The sequence below is a fragment of the Cucumis melo genome, chromosome 4 (genome assembly GCF_025177605.1).
Source record: "Cucumis melo cultivar AY chromosome 4, USDA_Cmelo_AY_1.0, whole genome shotgun sequence".
Lineage (NCBI taxonomy): Eukaryota > Viridiplantae > Streptophyta > Magnoliopsida > Cucurbitales > Cucurbitaceae > Cucumis > Cucumis melo.
Window position 1 is genome coordinate 30,260,888 of NC_066860.1, and position 22,472 is coordinate 30,283,359.

General features: G+C 32.5%; 4 protein-coding genes across 8 annotated transcripts in view; 2 read left to right on the forward strand and 2 right to left on the reverse strand.

Annotated features, from left to right (window-relative positions):
* LOC103486880 (pentatricopeptide repeat-containing protein At1g80270, mitochondrial-like) overlaps positions 1-11,424 on the reverse strand; it is a 35,750-nt gene extending 24,326 nt beyond the window's left edge. Inside the window, exons 1-3 of one of the 2 annotated variants that reach the window (XM_008445031.3) lie at positions 11,227-11,424; positions 10,337-10,880; positions 8,334-9,745 (exon numbers count right to left, since the gene is read on the reverse strand). In XM_008445031.3, coding sequence (XP_008443253.2) covers positions 8,498-9,745; positions 10,337-10,880; positions 11,227-11,261 — 1,827 coding nt within the window. In that variant the 5' untranslated portion in view covers positions 11,262-11,424 and the 3' untranslated portion in view covers positions 8,334-8,497. Of the gene's footprint in view, positions 1-8,333; positions 9,746-10,336; positions 10,881-11,226 lie in introns of those variants that run through there. The other variant, XM_051083969.1, reaches the window with a different exon arrangement.
* On the reverse strand, positions 1,300-4,755 carry LOC103486882 (pentatricopeptide repeat-containing protein At1g80270, mitochondrial-like). Its single transcript, XM_051083973.1, has 3 exons — positions 4,597-4,755; positions 3,398-3,920; positions 1,300-2,815 (listed from the first exon to the last, which is right to left on the reverse strand). Exons 1-3 carry the CDS (start codon positions 4,629-4,631, stop codon positions 1,571-1,573), a joined length of 1,803 nt encoding a protein of 600 aa, XP_050939930.1. The 5' UTR covers positions 4,632-4,755; the 3' UTR covers positions 1,300-1,570.
* A 3,583-nt stretch (positions 11,425-15,007) lies between the features above and the next one.
* On the forward strand, positions 15,008-19,102 carry LOC103487165 (uncharacterized). Of its 4 annotated transcripts, none has more exons than XM_051083977.1 (6): positions 15,008-15,902; positions 16,786-16,898; positions 16,980-17,351; positions 17,585-18,211; positions 18,303-18,365; positions 18,707-19,102. In XM_051083977.1, the coding sequence occupies exons 1-6, from the start codon at positions 15,659-15,661 to the stop codon at positions 18,791-18,793; spliced, it is 1,506 nt and encodes a 501-aa protein (XP_050939934.1). In that variant the 5' UTR covers positions 15,008-15,658; the 3' UTR covers positions 18,794-19,102. The 4 variants fall into 4 exon arrangements, with proteins under 4 accessions (XP_050939934.1, XP_050939933.1, XP_050939932.1 ...); XM_051083976.1 differs by having other exon boundaries at positions 15,010-15,902; positions 18,698-19,102; XM_051083975.1 differs by having other exon boundaries at positions 15,010-15,902; positions 17,585-18,365.
* Positions 19,103-20,945: 1,843 nt separating this feature from the next.
* On the forward strand, positions 20,946-21,857 carry LOC103486879 (3'-5' exonuclease-like). The gene has a single exon (XM_008445022.3). The coding sequence runs from the start codon at positions 20,998-21,000 to the stop codon at positions 21,625-21,627; it is 630 nt and encodes a 209-aa protein (XP_008443244.2). The 5' UTR covers positions 20,946-20,997; the 3' UTR covers positions 21,628-21,857.
* The last annotated feature ends 615 nt before the right edge of the window (positions 21,858-22,472 follow it).

Consider the following 22,472-nt stretch of genomic DNA (forward strand, 5'->3'; position numbering starts at 1 on the left):
CATTGTAGGGTATGTCGATAATGTTCAATCGATTCTTTCCGTAAAGAAACTTAAGAATAAATGCTATGGTAGGAATCAAAACCAAAGCGAAGAAAGCTATAAAGAAATGAAGTTTACAAATCAAATAAGATCAATAAACATTGACATGGAAAGAGGGGTTATATAATTTTAAAAAATCGTTGTCGAGAAAGCAGCGGTTTCTTGGAAATGCTTATGGAGATGAGGATGGTGAAGTAAGACTTACTTGTCAGGAAGTTGAAGTGAAAGGGTAGAGATCATGCAATATGTTGATGACAATTCCTGATTAGTGAATAACACAATTTCAACCAGACAGCATCTTCCATTGGCTGATGGAACCTCATAAGCTAGAATGTGTGCCTTAGCAACATTAACCTCATTATCAAAAAGTTTACGAATTATAAGTCAAAGGCGCAATATATATAAATACTTTTTGTTCCCAACATTGAAACAAAATTAGGAAAAAAAATAAATAAATGGAATAGATAAAAAAGGAAAATAAAGAATATCAAAATAGTTTTTTTTTTCTTTTTTTTTTTAATCTTTTACATGTTATTAAATAAGTAAATAAATAAATATTTATATATATATATAAGGATGAGGCGGCAGGGGTCGGAGCGGGGCCAAGAAATATATTCCTTGTCCTCGGTCCTATATAATCGGAGATTCTTAAAATAAATGGACATCTCTGTTTGTCATTATATTGTAAACTTTCAAATAAAAAAAAATAAAATAAATAGAAAGATTTTTATCATAATTATTTATCAAATAAAAAATACAATTAATAATTGCATAATTTCAAATTTGACTATTGAAACCGAACATAATAATAGAAAATCAATTTTAAATATATGAGTTTGATATCGGACATAAAATTTGATTGTTTAAAAATCAATTTTACAAAATCAATTATAACCTTTTTTTTTTCTTGAATCAATACCTCATCTATCACACACCCATGGTTTGTAACATGTTATAGATCGTGCATGGTAATAAATTTACAAATACCATATTATTTACAATATAATTATGTTATTAATATACATTATAATTTCAACAATAGTAAATCAAGCTTGCTACATGGAATATTATGTTATAATCAAACTTCTTAATACAATACTGTTTTTACACACACATATATATTTATAATCCTGTCTTAAAATATTCAAACTCCATTACACTTTTCAATATCAGAACTTGAACACATTGAAAACATGAAAACATTATGGTCAAAATTTCCGAAATTTGGATACCGCAATCCCAAAAAGAAAAAAAAAACCATAGCAGTCAGAAGATTTGTCGAATTCATTTGACGAATTAAAGTTGGGAAACATACAATAATAAACCATTTTTAGCTCTAAGAAAAAATTGGACAATAAAACATAGGTGCAACAGGATCCAATTTTGCAATCTCTTTGTCCTAAGAGCTATATACTTTCATGAGTTCATCTACCAAATCGCATCCACCAGACTAACGAACAAATACATGATTCTAACCATAAACTTGAAATCTGGGGAGTTTATACATACCAAAAGTAACGGGTTATATCTCTCAATCAAGCAAATCGGACACGTCTGTCATCTTGAAAGAATCAACTTGAGCTAACTGTCCTGCCAAAGCTTTGTTTGGAAATATATTATCTGCCTTCATTCTCTCTCTCATACCATAGGCTGGAGTCTTGGCATTAACGTATGCCTGTATTAGAGTTTGATATTGGGTGAATCGACCCACATAACCCAATATTCTCAACTTATCAAAAATTCTCTCAGCATTGGGAACATCTCCCCTACTTGCATAGTGATCCATGAGAGCTATGTATGTGGCAAACAATGGCTTCTTCTTGCTTTGCTGAACAGCCTTAACCAAGAAAGAGTCTGCCTTTTCTACCTCCCCTGCTTCCACATAGAGTTTCACAACTGCATCCCATGTAAACGGATCCATGCTGCAACCGCTCTCTGCCATCTGATTGACTAGTTCCTTGCCCTTCGTCAACATCTTACTGTCTCTATAAACGTTCATCATGGTAGAATAGTGTCTAGTGGATAGCTTTTTCCCTGTTTTTACAACTCTATCAAAAATTTTCTCTGCTTCCTGGACGTTCTTCAGCTTTCCCCAAGCAACAATGGCAGCCATACATTCTTCAACATGAGGATTTGACTCACAGATCTCCCAGAGCCTCCTCACTTCATCTTCCATTTGGAGTTCTCCATAAAGGGGTAGTAAAAATCTGCATGGCCGTCGAGAACCTTTGGAGTTAATTTCTTCCGTCTCCTTTAAAGTGGCCTTCGCTTTGTCTTTAAGCCCAGCTGAAACATAGTGTTTAGCTAATAGTAAAAGTGTACCAACACCAAGTTTAATTCCTTCAGCCTTCATTGTATCAACAACTTGTTCCATCCCACTTATGTCATTAGAAAGGCCTTTAGCATCTATTAAGATTTTGTAAGTAAACGGAGAAGGCTTGACATTTTCTTTCTCCATCAACAACAAAACATCGGCTATTTTCTTCTTGTCAGTCCTCTTGTAAAGAAGAAGCAACTGGTTGCAAGCAAATGCTGTGATGGGGAATTCAAGGTCCTTCATTTTGTTGAATACTTCCTCCGCTTTTCGTACATTGGTGGACATCACACAGTTAGCCAAAAGAGTTCGGTATACCACCTCACCTTGGAAAGACTTGGGAATTTTAGCAATGTAATTCTCTGCCATACGGAGACCTCGTAACTTTCCAATCAAGTCGAGCTGAGAAGCATAATCTCTGTCAGTAACAAGTTTCCCATTTGCTTCCAACCACTCTGAAAACTGTAAAAGCCATACAGAAATGCCAGAAATGAATTCGAGAAATAATGAACTTATCTAAAAATAGGAGAAAATATTTACCATATACAATAGCCAGAAAAATCTTCAGTGTCAAAAATTGCATAACCGTTTTTATACCAGTAATGACTTTTGGCCAACAATATATAATTTTGATCCAAATATACTGGCGCAGCAGTTAAACATCAAACCGACTAAAATTTCTGTAAGAGGGTCCGACACCATTAGAATGCTATAGGCCAGAACAGATTTTATACAAGCATTTGATAATGGTTCTTCTTAAAAATTGATCTACATAATTGGATTTACTGATTTCAAGCCTAACGGATGGATCTTCAGTGTCAGAAATTGCTTAACCATTTTATGCTTGCTAGACCATAATACTACAATTGATTATTGTACTTCATAAAATTTGATCAACATTTCTATCCTGAAATAAATTGTGTCCACTAATCAAGAAAACTTATATAGAGTCCCACATATCCCAAGTGAAATGAGATTAATTACAAACATCATGCCACATGAATGAATTTCATTGCTTGAAAAGCAACATCAAAGTCAATTTACCTTCAAAGCCTTCCCAAACATCCGACGTCTACGAAGATAGAGCATGGTCAAAGAGATATCGGCCCGGCTTAGTTCTTTTCCTTCACTGACCCACTTATCAAGTGCACTAGGGACAGATAAACCTGGAGCTTTCCAAATAATATTGAAAAGTTCTGAAGGAGCCCCTTTTGTAGATATCTTTTCAGCAAGTCCAGTTTCTCCCTCAGGTAAATCCAGTTCATTTTGAGTCTCATCATCAACGTCATCATCGTCATCAATTTCTGATCCAGAAGTTAGTTCCTCTTCATTATCTTCCACATTACCTTCCTCTCCACTGTTCTCAGCACCAGCTTGTGTAGATAGACCGTGACTACTAATATAAACCCCAGAGGACGGCCAAGTTTCAAGGTTATTTCTCTCAAAAGAAATGAATCTGTCGGATAATGCGGCAGTGGTTCCAAAACCAGCTACATTTCCTTCCCAAAAATATGGTACCTCTAGTTTGCCAAAGACATATGAAGTTCTTACTCTGTACCCTTGATTCCTGAAAAGAGAACACAAAAAGATTTTACAGAGAGGGGTCTCAAAAGTTGGAGGCATTATACCTTCCCCACCGCGATATACACGTATATGCATGTAGTAATGTATACGGAAATAAATAAATACAAACACAGTCCTTCGGATGATTAATAATGATTTGTTTCAGGGAACTGCCATTTCAAAATTCCATGTTTAGGACATTAGAATAAGAAGAAGAATGTCCAAATTACAAGTATTTCTTGTTTTCTTCTCAATATTACAAGATCTTACATCCCAATTCCAGTATCGACGTTTTGCACTGATTCTAATTTCATCACTCGGACCAAGTTATCCGTAGGAGACAAAAGAAAATATCAATCAAAAGCAAGCAAGAACCTACTAAAGAAAACAGAAATGGAAGGCAAAGGTAACCACAAGAACAGAACGCATCACGCAGAACTCTTTACTTCTTCTTCTTTTTTTTTTTTTTCCTTTAATAAGCACCGGAAAGTCGACCAGAAGCAAGAAAGGAGATTGTTGATGCATAGTGTCATTGAAAAACAGAACACATGAAAGGAATTCAAAAGTTAACAACGAAAAAGAAGACTGAAAGTTTTGTTCTTGAATGAAGTATGTAAGGTAGAGAAACAGAGAGGTGAAGTGTGAAGAAGAGACGAATAGATAAAGGAAGAGAAGCACACCTAAGAGGAGCAGAAGCTCTACGAAGAGCCCACATGGTGAGTCGATATTAGCAGTAAGGAACTGAGAAGAACTCAACAATGGAAGGAAGAGTGAGAGATGTGTTGGTTGCAATGGGAGTGGCACGGAGATTGTTCTTAAACCCTAAAACCCGTCGTGTAATTGACCGTAGTACCCTTGCGTCGCTTAGCCCTTTTGCATTTTAATTTTATTTTATTTTATTTCTTAGACTTTATTTAATTTTGTTTAAACTATAAAAAATGCTCCTAAAATTTTAAAACAATGTAGTTTATGTAAAAATAATAATAATAAAAGTATTTTTAGACTTAATAAATAATATAAAAATTAAAATACTAATGATGAGTGTGTTCACACGTTATTTTATAGAGAAATTTAATTGAATTTGTGTCGATCTAATTCTCTCTGTGTTTCGTTTGAGCACGTGTTCTTGATGTTGCTCCGATCTGGAAGTTGGAGTCTTGAAAGAATGTGTGTGCTCTTCGAAGAATTCTCTCCAGAACTGAGTTCTATTGTAAGTTTTATGGGTTTGAGCTTAGTTGGTCCATACACCAAACCCATTGATTCAACAAATGCTACTATTTAGGGATTGCGCTAACCTTATTTTTGGACTAAATTAAGTTTATTCTTGGACTAAATTGAACTTTACTTTAAGTAAATAATATTTAATTGAATCAACATAATTAACTTGATTCATCGTCATAAAAACGAAAACAAGTGTATCATTAGAATTGGCTAATTTATGTTTTCAATTTTAATTTGGGAAAGATGTCAATTTTTCAATTAGTCTTAATTTTTGTATTTTTTATAGTTAATTTCGTAATTGAAGTGACAATTTGTAATTGGTCCAAATTTTTTATTTTTGTTAGTTTTTTAAAAGTTTTTTAAAATATACTTAACAAAAGACTACACATTTGATCCGTTAAGTTTAAGTTTTAAAATTTCAAAATGAATACTTTCGTTCATGACATTTGGAAAATCATTTTAAATGATCTATGTAGCTATTTTCACCGGTACTTGAAAAATATATTAATTTAATAATCTTTTTTTTTGTTGGGAACTATGTTTTTCTCTCTCTCCACTTTTCTCCTTCTTCTTTCTTGTATCTCCTACTCAGGAGGGTGTAAGCAATGGATGTCATGCCTCCTTATCACACTACCTTGTTGTTGATTCAATGACGGTGTTAGCACCATTGTCATTTTTCGTAAATCATTGTCATCACGAGGCTCAATTTCTATCTTGACTTTTCAAGTTTCATTTGTATTCTCTAAATGAAACTAGGTTTAATTGACAGAAAATGAGGAATACTTTAAACAATGAGATATTCAACTTTCGATCTCCCCAATTTGAAATTAGATGAGGATATTGGAAAATAAAATAAACCGTTGAAATTCTAGTACCGACTTTATGGATGGATTGAGATTTGGGATACAAGGACAAACCATTTTTAGATTTTCTATCAAATAATATAAAATACAACCACTAGAATCGTTGGTGAGGGAACCAATTATTTTAAGTAGCAATTGAAGTGGAAAAAGCCGATAAATCTTAAATAGTAGTATAAAATTGGTAAATTTTTCGTGCCACCTCATTTGGTCATGCCATTTTTTCGTTAGTTAACTAATGGTCAAGTTAACTTAAAAACTATTTTAAACCATTTTTAAAACTTCAATATTAAAGAGTACTTTTCAAACTTTAGGAACCAAAAATGTTAAATTAGAAACACTTCAAAATATACCTTCACTTTGGTCTATAAAAATAAATTATTATCATAATAAAATATAACCGAAATGCTACAAATATATTTTGTCCTTTGTGATTTTTTCCCCCTCCATTTTTTCGATTGACACCAATTTTATCGCAATAAAATATAATCTAAAATCTCCTAAATTATATAAATTTAAGTTCTAAGATGTCCTTAGTGCATGAGTTGGAATAGGAAAATGATAAGGTCATGTATTGAGGTAAGAAGATAACTAAAGTGAAAGAAGGATGTGAATGTGGTGTACATAAACAGAAAGAATATTAATTTTTGGAAACATAGTGATAATGATTTAATTTTGTTAGGGGATTTTTTTAAAAAAAAAAATATAACAAATCAACAAAATATTTAAACTCTATGGATAATTTTGAACGGAAAAAAATCCACAGACCCACGATATAAAATACTAAGATTATCTCAGTCAACATGTGATAATCGACCACATGCACGCGATACACAATCTCAGGCATACAATGCACTGAGGTGACCCGAGATGAAAGATAGAAATGTAGATTTACACGATTTTGTACTTCATTTTAAACGATGATTTTCAAATTTAAACGATCGTGTAGATTAAGATACACGATCTCAGGCTTTAGTTACACCGAGATGCTTCAAGATGAAAGATTTCTCCTTTTAGTTATTGGATCTCGAACCTTAGTGGCACCAATATGACATGAGATGAAAGAATTATGCCTTTTATTTTATTTGATCTCGAGCATACATTACTTGGAGAGGTTCAAATATGAAAAACTTCTGCCTTTAGTTATTTGATCTCTGACCTTAATTATATCGAGATGGTCGGGATTAATAAATCATAAGGACATATATTGAATTTATGAAAAAGTGATTGACATTTGAGCTTTTCTTATTTTATTATACGCGTCATAGATATTTTAAATTTTATTACTCTAAATTACTCTTTTTCTGATTTTAATAATTTCAAAAATCACTTCCTGTTATTTACTTTTAGTGTTTCTTTTGTGCATTACATTGACAAAGACACTTTTTTATATATAATAAAGTGATCGATTTATTTATAAACACAGAAAGATGGGAAAAAGAAATGTTTTACCATTATGTTGTTTTAAAAAAAAAATGTTTACAGTAGTTTAGCCTTTTAAAATCGATCTCTGAATCTTTCTTTAAATTCATTAATTAATCTGTGAACGTATTGTTAACTGTGCTAATTTACAATACCATTTTATCTATACGACATAATGTATTTATGTTTTTTTTTTTTTTTCATATATGAATGTTCGGACCAAATTACGCAAACCTCGACTAAGTTCATGAAATTGCCTAACTCTACAATTTTTAGATAAGTAACCACCGTGTATTGAACACATGACCCCCTAATTTAAGACCTCTTCATATGATCATATTTTCGAACTTTTAAAGTCTCGAGAATATGAAAACAATATTGTCGAAATTCCCAAAATTTGGATACCACAATCCAAAAACAAAGCAGCCGGAAAGACATTTGTTGAATCATTTGACAAATTAAAGTTGGGGATGTACAATAACAACAGTTTCTAAGCTTTTGGAAGATCAAAGTTTTGCTTCAATGGAATAATATAAACTGGTAAAAATTACATATTTAGGAAATTTAGATGAATATGTACATTTCATGTTTGAGTTTTCAAAATAGATCTTTTTAATCCTTATAAAATAAACTCATTTGTTCCATATGTTTTCAAAAAATACATTTCTAGTTTTTGAGTTTTCAAAAATAGGTTTAAAAGAGTCTTTAAATAATTTTTACTTTTATTTTATATAATAATAACATTTATTAGAAGCATAATTTATAAAAATCATCCCATCTTTAAATCTATTTTTTAAAATTTTAGATATTATGACTATTTTTAAAAAATCAAACATAAAATACTATTAGAAACTTGTAAACCTAAAATAAATCTATTTTTATAAACTAAAAACATTTTTTAAACTAGACAAAAATTACAGATTAAAAACTACAAACTAATTAACACAGGTCAACAGAATACAATTCCGAAATTTCGTTGTCCTAAGAGCCATATACGTTCATCCAACAAATCGCAGCCACTAGATCAATGCGAAAATGTGGGGTATTAATACATTCCAAATGTAACCAGTTATATTTCTTAGTCAAGCAAATCTGACACTGCCGTCTGCCTAAAAGAATCAAGTTGAGCTAATTTTCCGGCCAAAGCTTTGTTTGGAAAAACATTATCTGCCATCATTCTCTCTCTCATACCATAGGCCGGAGTCTTGGCGTTAAGATATGCCTGTACTAGAGTTACAAATTGGCCGAAATGAGTCGGGTAACCCGATTGTCTAATCTTATGAAAGATTTTCTCCGAATTGTGAACATCACCCTTCCTTGCGTAGTGAACCATGAGAGTCCTGTATGAGTCAAACAATGGCTTCATCCCGTATTGTTTAACAGCCTTAAACAAGAAAGAGTCTGCCTTTTCTACCTCCCCTGCTTCCACATAGAGTTTCACAACTGCATCCCATATCATCGGATCGATGCGGCAACCGCTCTTTGCCATCTGATTAACTAGTTCCTTGCCCTTCGTCAGCATCTTACTGTCTCCATAAACCTTTATCATGGTAGAATAGTGTTTTGTGGATAGCCTCTTCCATGTTTTTACAACTCTGTCAAAAATTCTCTCTGCTTCCTGGATGTTCTTCAGCTTTCCCCAAGCAACAATGGCAGCCATGCATTCTTCAACATGAGGATTTGGCTCACAGATCTCCCAGAGCCTCCTCACTTCATCTTCCATTTGGAGTTCCCCATAAAGGGGAAGTAAATATCTGCATGGCCATCGAGAACCTTTCGAGTTAACTTCTTCCGTCGCCTTTAAAATGGGCATGGCTTTGTCTTTAAGCCCACCTAAAACATAGTGTTTAGCTAATAGTAAAAGTGTATCAACATCAAGTTTAATTCCTTCAGCCTTCATTGTATCAACAACTTGTTCCATCCCACTTATGTCATTAGAAAGGCCTTTAGCATCTATTAAGATTTTGTAAGTAAACGGACGAGGCTTGACATTTTCTTTCTCCATCAACAACAAAATGTCGGCTATTCTCCTCCTGTCAATCCTCTTGTAAAGAATAAGCATCTGGTCGTAAGCAAATGTTGTCGTTGGGAATTCAAGGTCCTTCATTCTGTTGAATACTTCCTCTGCTTTTTTTACATCGTTGGCAAGCACATAATTAGCTAAAAGAGTTCGGTACACCGCCTCCCCCCGGAAGGAATTTGGGATTTTAGCAATGTAAGTCTCTGCCTTATGGAGACCTTGTACCTTTGCAATCAAGTCAAGGTGAGAAGCATAATCTGCTTCATTAAATTCGAGTTGTCCGCTTGCTTCCAACCACTCTGAAAACTGTGAAACTCATACAGAAATGCAAGCGATGAGTTCAAGAAATAACAAACGAATGTCTAAAAATAGGGGGAAATATTTACCACACAATAGCTACAAAAATTTTCAATGACAAAAATTGCATAACTATTTTCATGTTTGTCGTAGCTTTTATAGGGCCAAAATATATAAATGACGATCCAAATAAACTGGAAGCAGTTCCACTTCCAATTCTGCTCAACCAAACATCAAACCAACCTAAAATTTGGTAAGAGGCACCAGTACCATTGGAATACTGAAGGCCTTTTCAACAATTTTGTCATAAAAATATTTGATAATGGTAGTTCTTAAGAACTGATCGTCGTATGCAGGTTTACTGATTAAAAGGCTAAAAAACATATCTCGCAATCATTTTCTGTTGGTTAGACCCTAATACAATCGATCGTTGTACTTTCTACGAATTGACCAACATTTCTATCCTGTAATAAATTGTGTCAAGTAATCACATAAACTTATATAGTGTTCCACAAATCCCAGGTGGAATGAGATAAGTTACAAACCACAAGTCACACAAATGAAAATCATTGCCAGAAAAGTAACATCCAGTCAATTTACCTGCAAAGCCTTCCCAAACATTCGACGTTTACGAAGACCGAACATGGTCGAAGAGATATCATCCCGGCTTAGTTCGTGTCCTTCACTGACCCACTTATCAAGTGCACTAGTGACAGATAAAGCTGGAGCATTCCAAATAGCTTCGTTCAGCTCTGAAGGAACCCATTTTCTAGATATCTTTTCAGCAAGTTCAGTTTCTCCCTCAGGTAAATCCAGTTCATTTTGAGTCCCATCATCAACAACATTCTCATCGTCGTCAGAAATTTCTGATCTAGTGGTTGGATGTGTTTCATCAAGTTCGGAAAATCCATCTTCCACATTATCTTCCTCCCCACTGTTCTCAGCACCAGCTTGTGTAGACAGACCATGACTACTGATATAAATCCCAGAGGACGGCCATGTTGCAAGGTTATTTCTCTCAAAAGAAATGAATCTGCCGGATAAAGTAGCGGTGGTTCCAAAACCAGCTATATTTCCTTCCCCAAAATATGGTACCTCTAGTTTGCCAAAGACATATGAAGTTCTTACTCTATACCCATGATTCCTGAAAAGAGAACACAAAGATCATACAGAAAGGGCCTGAAAAGTTAGAGGTATCATAGATTCCCCACCAAATAGACACGTTCATGCATGTAGTATATCCATACAGAAGTACAATCATACAAAAAATAGTCCTTCGGATGATTGATAATGATTTAGTTCTGGAAACTGCCAGTAGAAATTTTCATGCCTAGAACATTTGTTTTTATAAGGTTTCATGTTTAGAACATTAGAATAAGAAGAAAAATGCTCAAATTATAAGGGTTTCTCATTTTCTTCTCAAGCTTCTTACAACATGGTGGTGTAGTGTAAAGAAAAGGGGAATAGATAAAGGAGGAGGAGAAGAATACCTGAGAGGAGTAGAAGCTCTACGAAGAGCCCACATGGTGAGATGATATCGGGAGTGAATAACTCAGAAAAGCTCAACAATGGAGGCGAGAGTGAGAGATGAGTTATACTGAGCGGCTTGGAGTTTGTTCTTAAACCCTAAAACCTCTCATGCATCTAATCGATGAAAATGCCATTGCAAAACTTTGCCCTTTTGCATTTTCTTTTAGAATTTAATGTTGTTTTAAACTATAAAAAATATTTGTAATTTGTGTTTAAAAAAACTTTATGACATCAATTTTTTTTTAGAAAAAAACTTTAATGTTTCATTTCATTTGGTTTAAAATATACGAATTATAGAAAAGCTAAAAGAAAATATTTATAAATATAATAAAATAACACAGCGTACTATAATTAATTAATTTGATAGACTATAATTAATTTAAATATAATAGTTTATTATGATCTATCATAGATATATTATAATATTTTATTATATTTGTAAATATTTTAAACAGTATTCATTTAGAATGATTTACCAAAAATAAAAAATACATTTATCGTTTGTGTTTTGTTTTAAAAAATAGTAAATTTTTTAGGAAGTTTTTAAATATATCCTAAAATCATAAAACACTTCATAATATACCTTTGCTTTTAATATCGTAAACGCAAACACTTGTTTAAATATTATTTTTTAGCTTAACAAAAGTTGAATTAACAAGATATATAAAAAAGTTTTAAAATGATTCTACCATTAGTATAGTCGATTTAGTTTGAAGCTTTCCTTTTTAACTTTTAAGTTTGAAAAACACACCAATTTTAAGCAATAATTACACCGGATGACTTCTTTTTTCTCTGTCTTTCCATTTTTTTTCAATTCGCACACCAATTTTATCACAACATAATATAAATCCAAAACAAATTAGAATAAAATTCCACCAAATTTTAAAATCAAAACTCCCTAAAAGATATAAATTCAAGTTCTAGATCTCTTTGATTTTAAGGATTTTTTAGTTTATTCGGCATTGACTTATCTCGAAGGTTTTGCTATATATTAAAAGTATTTCTATTATGTTAAGTTACTACAAATGATGATTACCAAACATTGCGAACTAGTTATTTTAAAACAATTTAATTGTCAATTTGTTTTTCTTCTTTTTGCATGAACGATCTTTGTCATTAGAGAGTTTTGTTGGAGATAATCCATATGAATGACGAAGTTGGTTGTTAAAGTCAATCGTCAATAGTGGTCGCCGCCATATTTGGTGGTGGTGGTTGACGAAGATAGACACCATAGTCGGTGATAGTATCCCCCTCTAGCAGAGGGAAATTATAGTTGATGATAATTAGGATGAAATTGAGGTAAATGAATAATAGGAGTATTTCAATTATTATTAGATATTAATATTTTTTTGTATATTTCAATTTTCTCGCTTGCCAAATTATTTACAAACCTAATTTTTCTAATAGTTATGAGTGGAACTTTTTTGTTCTCCATTTTCTTAGAAATCAAGTAATTTTAAAGTTAAATCAAACAAATTTAAAATTAAAATGATAAATATAGTTTTTGTTTATTCTAAAAATATAAAAAAGACAAATACAAATTTTGTCCACAATGTCCAAAAATGTAAAAAGATTGAAGAAAATATATATATAGCTATTGAAAGTTCGGACGCCACTATTCTCTTATCATCAAAGTAAGAATGGAAAACTGGTTTTTAGAAAACCAACACACAAATAAGGAAAAACAAAAAATAAAAACAAATAAAATATAAGATTATATACCTCAACCCAACTTAATTAGTCCTCTTTCTAAATATAAATATATTGGAGAACAAAAAACTATTTAACCCCTAAGTTTATTATTTATGTTGATTTGTATTTTAGAGTTCAAAATTTTAAGATAATTTAATTTTAGGAAAATTTTCTTAAATATAACAAACTATTTAAATATTTACGGCCAGCGTTTAGATTTAGATTTAGAATGTGTAGTCAAATCTAAACAATTATATACCAAAATTTGATTTTTTTTTTTTTTAAGATTTGGAACCCAAAATCGATCGTGTAAACAAATGTAAACGATCGTGTAACCAAATCGCTTTACGCGCATTGTTGACGGGTATTTTACACGATGAGCCATTGAGCTTTTTCCATTTTCGAATTTGTTTTATACCGTGTAAATACTTTGCCTTTTTTTTATATTTTTTAAAAGACCCCTTAATTTTATGATATTTTTAAATATAGTACAATAAATTAATATATTTATTAATATAACCGATAAATATAAAATTTTGTTATATTTGTAAATATTTTTCAACAATTTTATTATTTGAAACAAAATTTCACATTATTATTATTAATTATATAATAAGAATGCTATATTTTTACTCTAAGATTTTAGGTTTAGCTTTGTTTGGCCATTATATTTTAGTATTTTACAATTTTACCAGTGCCTACTTTAACTTTTTGCTTTAATCTTTAATTAATTAATTTAATATTTTGATGTTGCCAATAATTTTAATTGATATCAGCTTTTGACAAAAATATATTTTTTCAAAATAATGAAATGGATAACCTTGGGTCAAAATTGTATTAAAACAAGGTAGTATTTTGACATTTAAATGTCAATTGGGTCTTTGCAGTTTTAAAGAGAATGAATTAGTCTCTAATCTTTTTTATGAGTACTATTTTAATTCTCATAATTTGAAAACGCAACAATGAGATGACACCTTATCATTTTAAGTCATGCGTAGATATACATTAGAATTAGAGAAAAACAAAGAGTAAGAATTAGTTAGAGAAAATAAGGATTTCTTTTCTTCTCACTGTTTCCTACTACTTCTTAGCTTTCATATTGCAAAGTATAGGAAAGTCTAAAGAGTTATAAAATTTGGCAATCACACCAATAACTTTGTTAAGGTTAGTTTCAAAGTTTTCTCAATATTTGTTGTGATCTTAAATTAGTGAAGTGATTTGATTGTAAATCAAATCCAAGTTTCTTAAAAAATATGGGTTTAAAGTTTAAGATGAATTTAAAAAAGAAAAAAAAAAACAAAATTAAAAGAGTGTATTTTGTTTTATCTCGCCCTTTTTAAAAAACTTTGAAAACCTAATTGCTCTATACATTTTGTAGAAGATAATAAGATAAACAAAGAGGTGATCCCATTTCTTGGTCTCTAAATCAAACAACCAACAAACTTATTGAATTGAACTTTTAACCAAGCTAAGCAATTAAAGATACAATAAAAATTACGATGGTCACGTAGTTAAATTTGTTTGGAATGATTAAGGTTAGCAAGGAACAAATTGAATAAAAGGTTAAATAGAATCACGAAGAAGTCAATGATTACAAGGAAAAACAAAAATAACAACAGAGAGAATGGTTAAGGGGTTTGAAAAAGAGCTTAAATAGCAAATAATACAATGGGTTTGGGGCATGCAATTTTTTTGAATGATATATGATAAAAGAGAAGTAGAATGCGGAAAGAAAATTGATAGTTAAACTTATTTTCTAATTCAATTGATTAATTAACAAAACTTCACTGGAGAGACTAAAGTTTAGAGATTAAATCGTTACGTTTAAGAGTTTGGAACCTAAATAGTTTTTTTTTTTTTTTTTTTGGTTGAAATGTTTAGAGGGTAATAGTAATTTTTAGAGTTTTTATTAATCAAAAGAAGTAGAAAATGCCACGTGTGCAATAATATTAAACATATATAAAAAGAACAAACAAACAAATAAATAAATAGAATGGACATTTTCCTTGTGGGAAAAATCTATGATTATTGTCGAAGAAGAAAGGAATGCTTATGCGCCTCACACGGTTTCTTCTTCAACACACTGAGCTGAATCACTCATTGATTTTTTGTTTTCTCTCTCTATGAATTAAAAAATTAAAAGTGGAAGTAAGAGATCGCCAATCGCCATAACCCATCTTCCACGGCTCTTCATTTAAGTGCGCAATTAGTGCCTTCAATTTACATTTCTCTGTTTTTGCCGCCTCTTCTGCCCTTTTTTGCTTCTCTTGTCAACTTCTTCCATTTCTTTTTCAAATTTTTATTTTTTGTTTTTTTTAGAAAATAAATTTTGGTAAAGAAAACTGATAGATGAATGGTTGATTGATGATAGATAAACCCACCACTATAACCCCATTTAACTTCAAACACTATTCCTGTCATTTGTAGTTGTTGCGCCACTTAAATCCAAACCAAACCACCCCATTTCTCTCTCTTTTTCTTCTCTCGAACCCTAGATTTTCTTTTCAAATTTGCTTCTGGGTTTGCGGTGGATTAGCCCCACTAGGTGGGATTTTTGAGCTTTTATCTTGTTGTGTTAGTTATTTGTTGTTCTGGGGTTGATTTGATTTGAATTTGAGCTGTAATGAGTGAAGATAATTCAGACCCAATTGAGGGAGGTGGCAATGAAGATTGTTAATCCATTTCACATGCATTGCTTCTATGGGAAAGAGTGAAGAAGAACAGCCACTGCCGGTTGGAGTGAGCTCTTCTGAGCTTTCTGACCGGAATGTGGAGAACAGATGCGGCGGCGGTGGGTGCTCTGAGATTCGTAAACTGATTGCGGTGAGATGTGTGTTCTTCCTGTTACTATCAGCGGCTGTGTTTCTTTCTGCTATTTTTTGGCTGCCACCGTTCCTATCCTATGGAAATTGGCCGGATCGGCCTATTGATTCTGCTTATAGAGGTTGGAACCTTCCTCATTTTCTTTGGTTTCATGGCTTTCTTGTTCTGGTTTCCAGGGTTTTGAGTGCTTGTACACTAGGATTCTGTTGGTGGGTGTCGGTATTTGTTATTAGATTACCATTCTCTTGTTGTTGTGACTTCTAAGGATATAATCAAGAGATGGGATACAAATTTTGATTGTTTTGAAGAGTAGGCTGTTTTGGAACTATTGTTCTTGTGTATAGATGGTTTTTTGTGGAAGAATCATAGTTGTAATTTGATGTGATAGGAGTGTAAGAAGAGAAATTTGCAATCATGGGGAATTTTGAGACCAAGCTTGATTATGCTCTAGTCCTTCATGACTCATGAGAAACAGTTGGAAGATTAACTTCAATTGCTCTAAAAATAGGTCAAGATGACATATGAATAAACAACAAGTGGAAGAATTTGTAAAAAACCAATTGACCAAGTAATAATAAATAAACAGAAAATTCAATATTGATCCCTGAAACTTGGTGTTCATAAACTTTTAATTTTATCAAAATGTATGTCACAATTTTGACATTCAGTTAGAATTCCATTTAATAAAGATAATAATAAAAAATCCAGCCCTAGGCGATTGAACCAAAATAATTAGAATGTTATTGAAACAGAAAATGAATTGGTTAGTTAGCTCAAGGTTATGACTATTTTGTCATCGTCTCCCCTCACTGCTTCATTTTTCTGGTGGCATCTATGCATGAAGTGGTTAACAAGTTGCAGTACTCAAACACAAAAAACTCAAAGAAACACATAAATAAACACATAGTAACATATTGCAATATACTATTTCTTGTTGTATTTAATTTACTCCACGTAAATTATATTATTTCCACTGAAATTATATGATTTTATCACACTTCCAGATCATGACATAGTAGCAAGTTTTCATGCTTGGAAGCCAGTTCCTTTTCTGCAAAACCATATTTTTGAGCTTGAGGATAACATTTTCGGAGAAATACCCATACCTTCTGTCAAGGTATCCAGTTCTGTTTCCTGTTTTCTCTGGCTTGATAAGTCATATTTTTGGCCGTTTGATCTAATACTCCTTTTGAACCAGGTGGCTATCCTCTCACTACAATCATTAAGTGGACCAAATGTAACAAAAATAGTTTTTGCGGTAGATTCTGATGCCAAGTATTCAAAAATTCCCCCAACATCTCAAAGCTTAATCAAGGAAACCTTTGAAACATTGGTTATAAATGAACCTCCTCTCAGATTGAATGAATCTTTATTTGGCAATACATCCTTATTCGAGGTGTTGAAATTTCCCGGAGGAATAACTATTATTCCTCCTCAAAGTGCATTTCTTCTTCAGACAGCGCAGATCTATTTCAATTTTACGTTAAATTATTCTATATATCAAATTCAAGTGAATTTCGATGATCTTTCCAGCCAGCTGAGGTCGGGATTACGTCTATCTCCTTATGAGGTCCGAGTCTTCTTTACTATCTTCATTCCCATTATTTACATGACTCGGAGAGCTACTCATGAAAGCAACTTTAAACTTCACGAAGCATTAGGTTTGAGTTAAAATGCATAAAGAAAATTAACAGCTAGATACATGGATGACGAAACTATATTCACTCTCTTGGTTGTTGAAGATTCTGATGTATATTGTTTTTAATTGTGTAGATTTGACTGACGGTGTTTTATTTGATGCAGAATTTATATGTTAGCCTATCAAACGAGAGAGGCTCAACAATGGATGCACCCACTGTTGTCCAATCATCTGTCCTGATGGCAATTGGGACTAATTTATCTTCATCGAAACAAAGGCTGAAACAGTTGGCTCATACCATCACAAATTCTCATTCAGGGAACCTTGGCCTGAACAACACCGTATTTGGTAAGGTCAAGCGGGTGCGTCTTTCATTTCTAAACCACTCTCTTGGTGGTGGTGGAAATGCATGGTCGCCTTCACCTGCACCTCTGCCTCATTCCCACCACCACCACCACCACCACCACCACCACCACCACCACCACCGTCATCACCACCACCACCATCACCACCATCACCACCACCATCACCACCACCACCACCAGCATGCTGCATATTCACCAAGTCCCGGAACAGAGGAGCACAAACATGCACCGAAAAACGGGGTCTCATCTGCTCCCGAAGCTGGTTCATCCCCAATGGAAGGTCCAACTTCAAGAAAAAGAAACTACGAAGCAACCCCACCTGCTTTTCGTTATGGATATAAAAGATCGTCAACAAAACTCAGAAAACAACATCATTTAGGCCCTATTCCTTCTCCAAGCAGTTCTCCACCGTCGCCGTACTTACGAGTAGGCCTGCCAGCACCCGTCTCTGATTCTATTTCTGCATCTAGTCCACTGTCAGGTGTAGTTTTATCTAATGTACAGCCTCCAAATACAGGCAGCGGACATGCAGAAAATTTTGAAAGAAGTTCCCCTTCCGTCTTACCACCACAATTTTCTTGTGAGTATAGTGGCATCCCTCATTCTCACATTATTTCACAGCTCATTCTTATTGACTTTCTTTTCCCCAAGAGAATTCTCCTTTTGATTGTTTAACTGTGGTTAGTATGATTGCGATTGGCCTATATGGGAATTATATATATGGTTTTGGTTAAGAGTAAGGGCTACCTTAGGAGATTGGAGTGTGAAGACGTATTAACTTATAATTGAGTTAGATTTGAGCCTCTAGCCTCTTAGTTTGGTTATGCCAAGAGTTGTAGTGTTGGCCATTTTTGTTTTCTTATTCATGGAGGTAAGATTGATTATGTTGTAATCTAACATGCTTGTTCCCAGCTACTGCAGATGTTCGTGTTTATACTATTCAATGGACACTTGCGCTATTTCTACTTGTATGGCACGTATAACCAAGCAGATAAAACCTACATGTAACATGCATATTTCAGGATGACCTCATAATTCAGATTAGAGTTACGGTAGCGAGACCGACGCAAAGGCGTGCTCCTGCTAGAGTTGATAAATGATGTTTCCATGTATGTAAATACCAGATGAAGCAAGTTGGGAGATGCATTTTTGTAGGTCAAAGTCACAGAGGTGGCAGGCCTTTTGTAATTGTGTATTGTGTTTCTCTTCTCCATAAAATGTGAGGAGGGAAGAAATCTGCTAAATGCGTCTCATTTTGTTTTGTTCTCAACTTATAATTGTTATAAGGTCAATCAAGCAATTACAATTTTTTTTCAATGCACAAAAAGCCTCATTTAATACCAACAAAAAGAAAATAAACTCTATAACAACAAATTAAATGTCTACTATGCAAACTTGAGGTCCTCGAGTGATTTAAGAATCAAGTTAGCATATGTCAAACTTTTGTCATTCTTCATATTTGAATTAATATCTGAATTGAATTTAAATTATGAACTTTAAAATTTGAACTATTTTTTTGATCGATTGACTCATATTGCATTCATTTATTTTGTGGCATTACTGTTCTTCAGAGTTAGTTACTTTGTTGCTTGCCCTTTGAATTTCTTAGCTTTTCATTGTTTAAGAAATTGGACGGATATTTTTTTAGGAAGAGAATTGGATGGATATGGTTATAATTATTAGAGTGGACTTTATTAGGAATTTTGACTCTTACTTTGATCAATTGGTTGTGTAGTTTGAAAATGGATAAAAGACATTATGGAGAAAATCCTAAATTTTATTGGATGCTTCTTTTAAGGTTGTTCGAAAAATCTGTTAATCTGACCAACCCAACTACCCAACATACGTTATATTTGGTCGGATTGACCCGAACCAACATGAAATTATATATTATTATACGTATAGTTATCCTCCACTATTTCACATTGTTTTTTTAAAATTATTATGAAGTTTAGTCTTTTCGAATTATTGTTATTCTCCCCTATTTCATATTGTTTTTTCAAATTGTTATAAAGTTTAGTCTTTTTGAACTGAGAAAGTAAATGATATTGCATTTATTTGTTAGAACACCCTCGAATTAGATATTTTTCAGTAAAAATAGCTAAACAAATCCTTCATCATCTATGTGCTCCAAAGATAAATTTTTCAAAACTTTGTTAACGGACTATTTTGTTATCTTTTTATAAAGAACAATGAACTTTTCTTCCCCATTTCTCGTAAACTTTATTTAATGCACCTTGTTTTGTTGTGCAAAGCCCTAATTATAACCCAATCCAAAAATATGTGAGTTGGGTTTGATTGCCTTCTATACGTGGGGTTGATTTGATTAACCTAAAATTTTGAATCGATGCAAATTATCCAAACTCGACAAATCTCGAACTATGAACACCCTTGGCCATTTCTTCAAAGACACTACAACCTATATAAGCCACACTCCATTTGTTTAGTAAGAAATCTCATAATTTATATTAAAGAGTTCATTTTTGTTTCATTTGTTTTTTTCTTTGATTTGTACATTTTATTATATTCTACTTTTTAGTATGTTTTATTTCAAGATATAATAATTCTACTGAGTGTTGAGTTTTATGTTAATTTCATCCCTAAAACTTCAAGATTGAGACTTTTAATATCGCTATTTTTTTTAAAAAAAATTCAAATACTCACATTATACCATTATTAATTTAAAAAATAACTATAATTAATTTAAAAATAAGAAAAATTTCAAAAATAGTAAAATATTAAAACTATAAATCCTAAATATAAGTAACTCATTTGAAAATTTTTCTATATTTTATAAATAGTTATATATATTTTTTCTATTCATAATAATTCTCCAATTATTTATTATAAAATCATAAATACTAACTAGAAATTATGTACAATAAATCATTGAAAGCAAATTTATAATATAAATTCATTGATAACTGGTTTTATTTAAAAAAAAAAGAAGATTAAAATTACATCTTCAATTCTTAAAATCATTATATATTTTGTTGTTATCTAACCTTTCAAACAAAAATGTTTTTAAAGGTTCCTAAGAAAAAACATATTATATATATATTGGAGAGAAATAGGGAGGGAAGGTTCTTTTTTGAAAATTAAGAGGGTATTTTGGTAAAATAGAAAGCATTAGGCAATCTTTAAGTAAAAATTTGAAGTTCATACAGCGTTCAACCCTTTTACCTGCTTTACTCTTTTTCAAGTTCTCACCAATGTCGATCACCATTGTTGACCATGAAGTTCCCTCCGATTCCCACAATTACTTCGACATAACCTTCGACAACGACGAGCCAATTCTCACTCTTCTCACCACTTCACCATCCATGGTAGACGATTGGATTTCACAAACCCTCACCATTCAAACTCCACCTCTCCTCGTCGGCCTCGACATCGAATGGCGCCCTAACAATCGCTCCTACGACAATCCTGTTGCCACCTTACAACTATGCATCGGCCGCCGCTGCCTCATCTTGCAATTGCTTCACATACCAGAGATCCCTAAATCTCTGTTCGAGTTTTTGGAAAACGAATCGTTCACATTCGTAGGAGTGGGAATCGACGAAGATGCGGAAAAGCTAAACTGTGACTACGGATTGAAAGTGGGGAAGAGAATGGATCTGAGGGATTTGGCTGAGAGTGTAACGGGAAGAGGAGAATTGAAGAATGCGGGATTGAAGAGATTGGGGAAAGAAGTATTGGGGAAAGAGATTCATAAACCGAAGAGTGTGACGATGAGTAGATGGGATAAAGAATGGCTTACACTTAATCAGGTGAAGTATGCTTGCATTGATGCGTTTTTCTCGTTTGAGATTGGAAGGTTTTTGCAATCTGAATCCTCCTGAAAGGGGAATTTTAGGAATCTTTTTTCAGGGTTTAGGCTTCTTTTTTGTTATGGCTGCTTGATGGGCGTGTTCTTAGTTTGGGTATGGTGTTTTTCTTTGCGAATCAAAACTTTGTGGAAAGTTTGGAGGGAGTGGATGATAGTTTGCTCTTTACTTTACCAAACTGGGATCTCAATTTTAGAATTTCTATATCATAGTTGATCTTAGAACCAAGCCGATGGTTCATCAAATTTGGTTTTTCTTTACTCCATTTTTTTTTTATATTTTATAAATAGTTTTTTTTTTTACCATCCATAACAATTTCTCATATATTTAATACATAAAATAAAAGTTGTGTTAAATATAAAATTTTTATTGTTTGTGTTTTTATAATAGAAAAGTCCATTATGCGGAGATAATTTCAAATTTTAAATAGTAATAATTGAGTCCTTAAAATTTTAAAAGTGAAAATAGACCCACGAACCCAAATGTTATATAACCTAAAGAATAATGTAAGTTTGATGGACCAATTTTTTTTTGGACAAGTTTGAAAACTCAAATTTTAAGTTTGGAAGTTTAAGATTGGGTTTGCAATTACCATATACTTTAGGACCTTGGTCGCTAACATGTTAATATGTTAGTTAACTTGCGGTCGTTTTACTGATATTAGATGATATGAAGATTAATTAGACACATCTATAATTTTATCCATATGAACTTGTACCCTTACATAAAATCCTAATACCATCTATTGTCTTCACTACAATTGTGACTAGGGATGGATATTGAAATTGATTTGATAAGAGAGTTGGCTATTTTAATCGCTAAGTTGTAAATAAAGTTACAATAGGGTACTAAACGAGCTT

Bases quoted from the DNA above. Each gene is read 5' to 3' on its own strand.
- LOC103486882 (XM_051083973.1), bottom strand. From the start codon at position 4,631: ATGTGGGCTCTTCGTAGAGCTTCTGCTCCTCTTAG. The intron at 3,921-4,596 runs GTGTGCTTCTCT...TTCTCTTTTCAG, and splicing joins AGAGCTTCTGCTCCTCTTAG to GAATCAAGGGTACAGAGTAA. The intron at 2,816-3,397 runs GTAAATTGACTT...TGGCTTTTACAG, and splicing joins TGTTTGGGAAGGCTTTGAAG to TTTTCAGAGTGGTTGGAAGC.
- LOC103487165 (XM_051083974.1), top strand. From the start codon at position 15,659: ATGGGAAAGAGTGAAGAAGAACAGCCACTGCCGGTTGGAGTGAGCTCT. The intron at 15,903-16,785 runs GTTGGAACCTTC...TCACACTTCCAG, and splicing joins TATTGATTCTGCTTATAGAG to ATCATGACATAGTAGCAAGT. The intron at 18,366-18,697 runs GTGAGTATAGTG...GCTTGTTCCCAG, and splicing joins CTTACCACCACAATTTTCTT to CTACTGCAGATGTTCGTGTT.
- LOC103486879 (XM_008445022.3), top strand. From the start codon at position 20,998: ATGTCGATCACCATTGTTGACCATGAAGTTCCCTCCGATTCCCACAAT.